At 51.8% G+C, this 12,120-nt stretch overlaps 1 protein-coding gene across 2 annotated transcripts in view; it reads right to left on the bottom strand.

Moving 5' to 3' along the window:
• Positions 1 to 12,120, bottom strand: part of ORC3 (origin recognition complex subunit 3) — a 114,015-nt gene that overhangs the window by 99,833 nt on the left and 2,062 nt on the right. For both annotated transcript variants that reach the window (XM_077289749.1, XM_077289750.1), the window contains exons 2-4: positions 4,290 to 4,322; positions 2,825 to 2,879; positions 921 to 1,018 (exon numbers count right to left, since the gene is read on the bottom strand). In XM_077289749.1, the coding sequence (XP_077145864.1) occupies positions 921 to 1,018; positions 2,825 to 2,879; positions 4,290 to 4,313 (177 nt within the window). In that variant the 5' untranslated portion in view covers positions 4,314 to 4,322. The remainder of the gene's footprint in view (positions 1 to 920; positions 1,019 to 2,824; positions 2,880 to 4,289; positions 4,323 to 12,120) is intronic.

The following is a 12,120-nucleotide window of genomic DNA, read 5'->3' on the forward strand; positions in this document are numbered from 1 at the left end:
AAACAGATTGCTGATCATCATAGTTTGGTCAGGGCGTCAGGCTGTCACTATCAGCGTTTCATCAGTTTTTTTCGTAGGCAGAAAAAAAAAAAAAAAAATGGTGGAAGGTTCTCAAGCTTCTACTAGCCAACAGTCAATGAAAAATGGACTGCAAATGGTTGGCACATTCGTGTTATCGGACTACTTCACATACCCATAGACTTGCATTTGCAAGCTTTATGAAAGCCTCGGATCCAAATCAGACAAGTCTCGGCATTTTGGTGCAGACCACTCACGCCGCGAAAATACACAAACATGAGAATAGGTTCTAACAAGTACAATTTCTATACGTGAAAAAAAAAAAACTTGTATGTGAAAACAGACCTCTAAGGCTACGTTCACATTTGCGTTGTGCGCCGCAGCGTCAGCGCCGCAGCGCACAACGCAAACAAAAACGCAGCAAAACGCATGCACAACGCTGCGTTTTGCGCCGCATGCGTCCTTTTTTTAATTGATTTTGGACGCAGCAAAAATGCAACTTGCTGCGTCCTCTGCGCCCGGATGCGGGCGCCGCAGCGACGCATGCGGCGCAAAACGCAAGTGCGACGCATGTCCATGCGCCCCCATGTTAAATATAGGGGCGCATGACGCATGCGGCGCCGCTGCGGCGCCCGCCGCTAATGTGAACGTAGCCTAAATGAGCCCTAAAACAGAACAATCCGCCCCCTGGTATTTTCAGGAACATTAGAGAGCGCATGCATTTTCGTTCCTGCAGTCTTCAGGACACATATAGGCCATTTGGTGCTGCGGTCTTGGAACTGGAGGAATTATGTAAATTACTGACAAGGTTAGATTAGTGAATAACGGTATCTTTCAGAGTAAATCAACCACTGATGAACAAGTCATCTACTACCCCTCCACTTCCACTGGATTCCACTGACCTCCGTCTGGGACTTCATCTGCTGCCATAGTAACTGGCAGCTCTCAAAACGCACCCGGCCATCTTCAGAGCTCTTAAGACTGTCAATAAAGTAGTCGGCTGGAAATAAGAGAGGCAAGTCAACGCCAAGATTTCCATATATGCTCCTGACAACTTATGGCTGGTAGACAATGTGAATTATGGGACAGGATTATTTTGTGTTACCAGGGCCGGAATAAAATGGACAGAGTCCTAAAATATATAAGAAATTGGGTACAGCAGTACAATGCAAAATGTGCTGTAAATGTTTTCATAAGAATCTGGGAAAGTTATAAAATGTTCTTTAAGGCTATGTTCACACAGTGCGCTTTTGCAGTTTTTTTTTTTTTTTTTTTAAAGATGCGTTTAAGCCGCTTACAAAAAGCCGGTATTGCTGCATTTTTTAGTGCTGTGTTTTTGTCAGGGACCATTTGTCTCCTGTGCATGCTGATAAAGTTTAGCACATAAAAAAAAAAAAAATTCTGATTCAACTTCATCAGGTTTTGGTACCAAAAATTCAGCAATACCTGTGTTTTTTGCAGCGGTTTTTACACTACACATTTGTTTTAATGGGTGAAAAACGCTGAAAGTAGCAACATGCTGCATTTTGCAAAAACACAGCTATTTGATAAAGTCAAGAAAAAAACAATACTGTGTACCCATGAGATTTCTGAAATCTCAGAATTTGCTGGTATTGTGAAACGCAGCTGAAAATTTGCATAATTTTTTTTTTTTTTTTTAATGAACATAGCTTACATGTATTTTCTATTGCTGATCTAAGGATCGGGGCTTTCAGTGGAGATGAATCTGTGCTGCACTTTATGCACATGCTCAGTAGTGAGGCAGTGCTGTGGGGTCGGAGTCGCTACAAAACGTACCTAATCCTAAAATATATAATAAATTGGACAAAAACTGCATGAGGTACTCATGACAGTAAAAAGTGACCAAAAGAGTGGAATTATAAAAATTAAAAGAATTCTTTATTAAATATTAACGATAAAATTCAAAGATATTGAATATAAAAGACAGAAAAATGAAAAAAGGACCTCCAAGGAAATTACAGGGAAAAGGGGCATAGCAGACCTTCACATAAGAATGATAAAATGTAAATCAACTTAGGCACTACTAGTCAAAAGCAAGTTTAGGATCGATATAGCCTGCAATTTAACAATAAAGATTGTGCATTGTAAAAATAAATGTTCAGAAAGGCGATATTTCACCTGATATAAGAGCGGAGACAGATAAATGGCAGCCAGACCCTAAACAATTTTGACAATTTGTGTATTCTCCCCGGCCGCGCAGAATAATCCATTTGTTTCTCCTGTTCTATGAATTTTTCTCCTCATGCTTCTGCAGCAGCCTTATAAGTAGTTGTGTGATATCCTTCTAGATTATTACCCAGATAAGACCCTGTTTGCACTTTGCCTCCTCTCCAGTTTATCTCTCTTAATTCCAGTGATTTTTCACTTACTGGGCTGCTTGCTGTAGTTTTGACAAAATCACTTTTATCAGCAAGATCATTAGAGGACTAGTAAACCTGATGCATGTAGTCCTTCATATTCATAACCTCTGCATAAGCCCACCACTGATTGGCTGCTTTCTGTGTACACTGTGCATAGGCAGAAAGCTGACAGTCAGTGATGTGGGTGGGGTTATATAGGACTCTGCATACAGAGAACCGGCTGATCTGCAGCAGACAAAACAGTGATTTTATCAAAACTGTGAAAGCTCAGACACTGCTGGAATCAGGGCTCTGCCCCTACATCATGCTGCTCTCAGAAAGCGTAGTAAAACATGTGGACAGATTCCCTTTAATGAAAATGCTGGCGTTTGCAGGACGAGATTTCAGGTTACAGATCCCTCCCTCTAACAGCACCACATACACACCTGCTGTGAGACAACGCTTCTTCTTCTTTGCACTAGGTTTGAATACGAAGCAGCCCTGAAAATTAGAAAAGAAATGCGCAGCTCATATCACAAGGAGGTATTTGTCATGGAGTGAGTGAGAGCAGAACCAGGGAGTGGCACTGGAAACTTGGGAAGACAACACACGTATTTATATACTTTTTTTGCCATGGAATCTGACAGTACTATGATGTAGGGGCAGAGAGCACAATTCCAGTGATGCACCACTTGGTTTACTGGGTGCAGTAGTTATAATTTCTGTAGATCTCACAGAGCTTAGTTGTGGAGCTGTGTATAACGCCGTGCACACCACAGTTTTCTGTGTACATTGTATAGTGGCAGGGCTGCTAATCAGTGCTGGGGGTGTGAGTGGACTAGGATGCACAGGGCCAGTTGTCCTCAAGTGATAAAATCCGTTGATAAAGCTCTGATTATATTGAAACAGCAAAACCTATCCCAGTAAGTGACATTACTGTAATCAGGGTCTCTGCTCCTGCATTATGATGCTCTCAGATTACATAACAAAAACCTGGTGACATATTCCATTCAAAAAGTATACTTAAAAGTGTTTCTAATCAACTATATGACAGCTCCACTTCTGGTCTATGGTATACTCAGGAGACAATTTTCTGCATTAGAACGTCAGTCTTGATTGTGTAAAAGGGACCAAATCATTTTTTCAAAGATAATGGAACTAACTTATCTGCCAATGCCTTGGTCATAATAAGTAAGGGGGCTGGCTTAACTATTTAAGTGAGCCCTATCGATGACATGCCAAGAGAGAAAACGATATCAAGCACAAGCCAAAAAGTGAAGCCACCACATTAGCACAATGGAACACAAGATGGAGGATCATGTGATGGCAACATGCCCATCAGCCATATCTATTGAAGCACAAACAAGTTTTTTGGACGCCCAAACGCTAGGTAAGTGCAGATGAATCCTTGGTAGAAAGGCAACTAAATACCAATCATGCATAAGTCCTGTACAGTCAGGAAACTAGTGCGTGTGCAGGTTGCTGTCCGAGTTGTCTTGTTACATGGCCATCACCTTGGTCTATTTTCTAGCTGGGAGCCGCGTTGCTTTGGGAGAAGGGGTCAGTTTCTCTCTAAATCTGCCATACAGTTCCAGAGATATGGGCCTTTTTATTTAGTGTTCATTTTTATGGTCTTTACCAAGGGGGTGGTGCTCACGGAATTCTCTAGGGGCGCATTTTTACAGTATTACCCTACGAGCGCCGTCTTTTTGGTAAAGAGCACAAAAAAGTCCCATATCACTGCAACTGTATGGTTTATAAAAAAAATACAAAAAAACAAACAAAACTGAATACTCAAGGGAATGAGATAAGAGCAATAAACTGCCCACTTTACACCCGTTAACGAATCCTCTCCAAAGCAGCCAACGCCAAATCCAAAAACATGTCTTCAAAAAGCAAAAAGGGATTTACCTTGGAAACTGATGATGTGGTCATAATGGATTCCTGAAAAAAAAAAAAAACAGGACATAGGAGATTCCAATATATTCCTACAGTGGATGACATCCTCATTGATTTATAGATATACACAAGAAGAAAAATACAAAGCTCTCCCTGAGAAACTGCCTCTGTTAGTGTGAGACATGTAATGACTGACAGACTACTCAATACAAACACATCTGCAATTCTCCTCTCATAATGCTGTCGGCTACGCTGCATAGCAATGCCGGACTATAACCAACACCTTCTGCTTCCATCTCGCAGGCAGCCAGTTTGGGGAGAGGGGAGTACAGCAGAACTTTAGGAGTCTTTGCTCTGATCTCACGTGTGCTTTCTCTCATTAAACACCTCCAACAGTGCTGTAAGTGCTGAAAGCTACAGAAGTATATGTAATCACACTTACGTCTGCTCTGCTCCAGGCACTTTGTAATCATGCACAGTTCTGCATTAAGATCAGGAGAGCAGACTGACAGCTATTACATGTCTCATGCTGGTAATGACCCCTTTCCGTGAGCTCTGTGTCATTTTAACAGCTCATTACATATAAAGAAAAACATGGATTTCTCCTGGATAATTCATCGGATTATAAATATCATGGTATCATTTTATTGAACTTTCTATGACCTGCATTTTCATAGAAGGGAGACACAAAGATTGTGCTGAGCTTTCTAACAAGTCTTATCTCACCCAAAGCTGGATTCACATCTACACTGCTCAGTGCTACTGTACAATTTCCTTCATGCTTCGATGTGCTAAGGGATGAAGTGCAGGAATTTGTTTGCGTGCTGTGCTTGAGAAACATGATAGCAGCTAGTCTCCTCACACCAGCTGAGTTAACCGCAAATTAAAAGGCTATTCCTACAATCACAATAATTTCCACAAAGCACAGTAAATGTGTACTTATGGTTAATATGCAGACTAAAGCCCACATAAAGATTCTCTCTTGTAACTAGTATTTTTTCTTCATCTTTTGTGCCAATATGTGCATCCAGCTTCACATAACTGAATAGGCAGTCCATTTCAGACTACTAAAACTACATTTCCCAGCGACACCCTGCACCTTCTCAGTCTTGCAGTCCCCTCCCTCATGTGGGGGCTCCAAACAATCCCCATTTCCCTGAGTTGATGACTCAAATTCGTACTGATGAATGAGTCAGCTCAGATGAAAATACCACATACATTTAGCATTTCAACAAGCTAATCTATAAAATTCTCTATGGTCCCATACACAACCCTGACAGCCTGATTTTATCTATCTACAGCGATGAAGACATGAACAGTCTATAATTTTAAGGGTAGGTTCATTTTAACATTGAGAGATAGAATATCAAAAATAAAATCCAGAAAATCACATTGTATAAATGATATAAATTTGCATTTTGCAGTGAGAAATAAGTATTTGATCCCCTACCAACCATTAAAGGGAACCTGTCACCCCCAAAATCGAAGGTGAGCTAAGGCCTCTTTCACAGTGCCAATACTGTATGTAAAGCGCGGTGGAATTAATGGCGCTTTATAAATGAGTAAAATAAATAAATATCAGCAAGGGATCAAATAATTATTTCCTTCACTGTACACCATTATAGCTGCATTTGTATTGTCACATAACTGATCTGTTAGCCGATTTCCAACAGAGATCAACTGTTCTGTTCTCTATTCCGTACTGCCTACACAAGTGGAGTTTATAATAAAACACTGCAAGGCTGAGACGTGCAGAAAGGCAATTTGTTTAATGCTTACAACAGACAGATCAGTGATGCAAAACTGTATATGCTGCACTGTTGATGCATATGGCAGACGATTATCTTCTGCTATATACATCAACAGAGCTGTATTTGCAATTTTACATCACCAATTAATCATCAGCAGGCATCAAATACAGATCAGTCCTACATGTGTCTCAGCTCTCCTGTACCTTAGTTATTACAAACTCCGTTGTGCAGGTAGAGATAAGAGCAGGACAGTTGTGCTCTGCAAGAAATGATGCTAAACCAAACACAGGCGGCTATACTGATATAGATGGCAGAACATTATCAGTCAGGCAGAGTTGAGTACAGAAGAATAGACTATTCTATTCTGCAGATGTCACTGGTCCGACCCTGACCATACACCAAGCCCTGCGGAGGTCACTGGTCCAACCCTGACCGCACACGGAGCCACATACAAACACGAGGAGGTCACTGGCCCGACCCTGACCATACACAGAGCCCTGCGGAGGTCACTGGCCCGACCCTGACCATACACAGAGCCCTGCGGAGGTCACTGGCCCGACCCTGACCATACACAGAGCCCTGCGGAGGTCACTGGCCCGACCCTGACCATACACAGAGCCCTGCGGAGGTCACTGGCCCGACCCTGACCATACACAGAGCCCTGCGGAGGTCACTGGCCCGACCCTGACCATACACAGAGCCCTGCGGAGGTCACTGGCCCGACCCTGACCATACACAGAGCCCTGCGGAGGTCACTGGCCCGACCCTGACCATACACAGAGCCCTGCGGAGGTCACTGGCCCGACCCTGACCATACACAGAGCCCTGCGGAGGTCACTGGCCCGACCCTGACCATACACAGAGCCCTGCGGAGGTCACTGGCCCGACCCTGACCGCACACAGAGCCCTGCGGAGGTCACTGGCCCGACCCTGACAGCACACGAAGCCACATACAGAGCCCTGCGGAGGTCACTGGTCCGACCCTGACAGCACACGAAGCCACATACAGAGCCCTGCGGAGGTCACTGGTCCGACCCTGACCACACACGGAGCCACATACAGAGCCCTGCGGAGGTCACTGGTCCGACCCTGACCACACACGGTGCCACATACAGAGCCCTGCGGAGGTCACTGGTCCGACCCTGACCCCACACGGTGCCACATACAGAGCCCTGCGGAGGTCACTGGTCCAACCCTGACCCCACACGATGCCACATACAGAGCCCTGCGGAGGTCACTGGTCCGACCCTGACCACACGCGGAGCCACATACAGAGCCCTGCGGAGGTCACTGGTCCAACCCTGACCCCACACGGTGCCACATACAGAGCCCTGCGGAGGTCACTGGTCCAACCCTGACCCCACACGGTGCCACATACAGAGCCCTGCGGAGGTCACTGGTCCAACCCTGACCCCACACGGTGCCACATACAGAGCCCTGCGGAGGTCACTGGTCCAACCCTGACAGCACACGGAGCCACATACAGAGCCCTGCGGAGGTCACTGGTCTGACCCTGACCACATACAGAGCCCTGCGGAGGTCACTGGTCCGACCCTGACAGCACACGGAGCCACATACAGAGCCCTGCGGAGGTCACTGGTCTGACCCTGACCACATACAGAGCCCTGCGGAGGTCACTGGTCCGACCCTTACCCCACACTGTGCCACATACAGAGCCCTGTGGAGGTCACTGGTCCGACCCTGACAGCACACGGAGCCACATACAGAGCCCTGCGGAGGTCACTGGTCCGACCCTGACCACATACAGAGCCCTGCGGAGGTCACTGGTCCGACCCTGACCACATACAGAGCCCTGCGGAGGTCACTGGTCCGACCCTGACCACATACAGAGCCCTGCGGAGGTCACTGGTCCGACCCTGACCACATACAGAGCCCTGCGGAGGTCACTGGTCCGACCCTGACCACATACAGAGCCCTGCGGAGGTCACTGGTCCGACCCTGACCACATACAGAGCCCTGCGGAGGTCACTGGTCCGACCCTGACCACATACAGAGCCCTGCGGAGGTCACTGGTCCGACCCTGACCACATACAGAGCCCTGCGGAGGTCACTGGTCCGACCCTGACCACATACAGAGCCCTGCGGAGGTCACTGGTCCGACCCTGACCACATACAGAGCCCTGCGGAGGTCACTGGTCCGACCCTGACCACATACAGAGCCCTGCGGAGGTCACTGGTCCGACCCTGACCACATACAGAGCCCTGCGGAGGTCACTGGTCCGACCCTGACCACATACAGAGCCCTGCGGAGGTCACTGGTCCGACCCTGACCACATACAGAGCCCTGCGGAGGTCACTGGTCCGACCCTTACCCCACACGGTGCCACATACAGAGCCCTGCGGAGGTCACTGGTCCAACCCTGACCCCACACGGTGCCACATACAGAGCCCTGCGGAGGTCACTGGTCCGACCCTGACAGCACACGGAGCCACATACAGAGCCCTGCGGAGGTCACTGGTCTGACCCTGACCACATACAGAGCCCTGCGGAGGTCACTGGTCCGACCCTGACAGCACACGGAGCCACATACAGAGCCCTGCGGAGGTCACTGGTCTGACCCTGACCACATACAGAGCCCTGCGGAGGTCACTGGTCCGACCCTTACCCCACACGGTGCCACATACAGAGCCCTGCGGAGGTCACTGGTCCGACCCTGACAGCACACGGAGCCACATACAGAGCCCTGCGGAGGTCACTGGTCTGACCCTGACCACATACAGAGCCCTGCGGAGGTCACTGGTCCGACCCTGACAGCACACGGAGCCACATACAGAGCCCTGCGGAGGTCACTGGTCTGACCCTGACCACATACAGAGCCCTGCGGAGGTCACTGGTCCGACCCTTACCCCACACGGTGCCACATACAGATCCCTGTGGAGGTCACTGGTCCGACCCTGGCAGCACACGGAGCCACATACAGAGCCCTGCGGAGGTCACTGGTCTGACCCTGACCACATACAGAGCCCTGCGGAGGTCACTGGTCCGACCCTGACCACATACAGAGCCCTGCGGAGGTCACTGGTCCGACCCTGACCACATACAGAGCCCTGCGGAGGTCACTGGTCCGACCCTTACCCCACACGGTGCCACATAGAGCCCTGCGGAGGTCACTGGTCCGACCCGCAGGGCTCCGTGTGCCCTCAGGAGGTCACTGGTCCGACCCTGACCGCACACGGAGCCACATACAGAGCGCTGCAGAGGTCACTGGTCCGACCCTGACCGCACACAGAGCCACATACAGAGCCCTGCGGAGGTCACTGGTCCGACCCTGAGGGCACACGGAGCCCTGCAGAGGTCACTGGTCCGACCCTGACCGCACACGGAGCCACATACAGAGCCCTGCGGAGGTCACTGGTCCGACCCTGACCCCACATGGTGCCACATACAGAGCCCTGCGGAGGTCACTGGTCCGACCCTGACCGCACACGGTGCCACATACAGAGCCCTGCGGAGGTCACTGGTCCGACCCTGGCCACATACAGAGCCCTGCGGAGGTCACTGGTCCGACCCTGACAGCACACGGAGCCACATACAGAGCCCTGCGGAGGTCACTGGTCTGACCCCGACCACATACAGAGCCCTGCGGAGGTCACTGGTCCGACCCCGACCACATACAGAGCCCTGCGGAGGTCACTGGTCCGACCCTGACAGCACACGGAGCCACATACAGAGCCCTGCGGAGGTCACTGGTCTGACCCTGACCACATACAGAGCCCTGCGGAGGTCAATGGTCCGACCCTGACCGCACACGGTGCCACATACAGAGCCCTGCGGAGGTCACTGGTCCGACCCCGACCACATACAGAGCCCTGCGGAGGTCACTGGTCCGACCCTGACCACATACAGAGCCCTGCGGAGGTCACTGGTCCGACCCTGACCACATACAGAGCCCTGCGGAGGTCACTGGTCCGACCCTTACCCCACACGGTGCCACATAGAGCCCTGCGGAGGTCACTGGTCCGACCCGCAGGGCTCCGTGTGCCCTCAGGAGGTCACTGGTCCGACCCTGACCGCACACAGAGCCACATACAGAGCCCTGCGGAGGTCACTGGTCCGACCCTGAGGGCACACGGAGCCCTGCAGAGGTCACTGGTCCGACCCTGACCGCACACGGAGCCACATACAGAGCGCTGCAGAGGTCACTGGTCCGACCCTGACCGCACACAGAGCCACATACAGAGCGCTGCAGAGGTCACTGGTCCGACCCTGACCGCACACAGAGCCACATACAGAGCCCTGCGGAGGTCACTGGTCCGACCCTGACCGCACACAGAGCCACATACAGAGCCCTGCGGAGGTTACTGGTCCGACCCTGAGGGCACACGGAGCCCTGCAGAGGTCACTGGTCCGACCCTGACCGCACACGGAGCCACATACAGAGCGCTGCAGAGGTCACTGGTCCGACCCTGACCGCACACAGAGCCACATACAGAGCCCTGCGGAGGTCACTGGTCCGACCCTGACCGCACACAGAGCCACATACAGAGCCCTGCGGAGGTCACTGGTCCGACCCTGACAGCACACGGAGCCACATACAGAGCCCTGCGGAGGTCACTGGTCTGACCCTGACCACATACAGAGCCCTGCGGAGGTCACTGGTCCGACCCTGACCACATACAGAGCCCTGCGGAGGTCACTGGTCCGACCCTGACAGCACACGGAGCCACATACAGAGCCCTGCGGAGGTCACTGGTCTGACCCTGACCACATACAGAGCCCTGCGGAGGTCACTGGTCCGACCCTTACCCCACACGGTGCCACATACAGATCCCTGTGGAGGTCACTGGTCCGACCCTGGCAGCACACGGAGCCACATTCAGAGCCCTGCGGAGGTCACTGGTCTGACCCTGACCACATACAGAGCCCTGCGGAGGTCACTGGTCCGACCCTGACCACATACAGAGCCCTGCGGAGGTCACTGGTCCGACCCTGACCACATACAGAGCCCTGCGGAGGTCACTGGTCCGACCCTTACCCCACACGGTGCCACATAGAGCCCTGCGGAGGTCACTGGTCCGACCCGCAGGGCTCCGTGTGCCCTCAGGAGGTCACTGGTCCGACCCTGACCGCACACAGAGCCACATACAGAGCCCTGCGGAGGTCACTGGTCCGACCCTGACCGCACACAGAGCCACATACAGAGCCCTGCGGAGGTTACTGGTCCGACCCTGAGGGCACACGGAGCCCTGCAGAGGTCACTGGTCCGACCCTGACCGCACACGGAGCCACATACAGAGCGCTGCAGAGGTCACTGGTCCGACCCTGACCGCACACAGAGCCACATACAGAGCCCTGCGGAGGTCACTGGTCCGACCCTGACCGCACACAGAGCACTGCGGAGGTCACTGGTCCGACCCTGACCGCACACAGAGCCACATACAGAGCCCTGCGGAGGTCACTGGTCCGACCCTGACCACATACAGAGCCCTGCGGAGGTCACTGGTCCGACCCTGACTGCACACGGAGCCACATACAGAGCCCTGCGGAGGTCACTGGTCCGACCCTGACCACATACAGAGCCCTGCGGAGGTCACTGGTCCGACCCTGACTGCACACGGAGCCACATACAGAGCCCTGCGGAGGTCACTGGTCCGACCCTGACCACATACAGAGCCCTGCGGAGGTCACTGGTCCGACCCTGACCCCACATGGTGCCACATACAGAGCCCTGCGGAGGTCACTGGTCCGACCCTGACCGCACACGGTGCCACATACAGAGCCCTGCGGAGGTCACTGGTCCGACCCTGGCCATATACAGAGCCCTGCGGAGGTCACTGGTCCGACCCTGGCCACATACAGAGCCCTGCGGAGGTCACTGGTCCGACCCTGACAGCACACGGAGCCACATACAGAGCCCTGCGGAGGTCACTGGTCTGACCCTGACCACATACAGAGCCCTGCGGAGGTCACTGGTCCGACCCTGACCACATACAGAGCCCTGCGGAGGTCACTGGTCCGACCCTGACAGCACACGGAGCCACATACAGAGCCCTGCGGAGGTCACTGGTCTGACCCTGACCACATACAGAGCCCTGCGGAGGTCACTGGTCCGACCCTTACCCCACACGGT

The sequence above is a fragment of the Ranitomeya variabilis genome, chromosome 2 (assembly GCF_051348905.1).
Source record: "Ranitomeya variabilis isolate aRanVar5 chromosome 2, aRanVar5.hap1, whole genome shotgun sequence".
In the NCBI taxonomy this organism is placed as follows: domain Eukaryota; kingdom Metazoa; phylum Chordata; class Amphibia; order Anura; family Dendrobatidae; genus Ranitomeya; species Ranitomeya variabilis.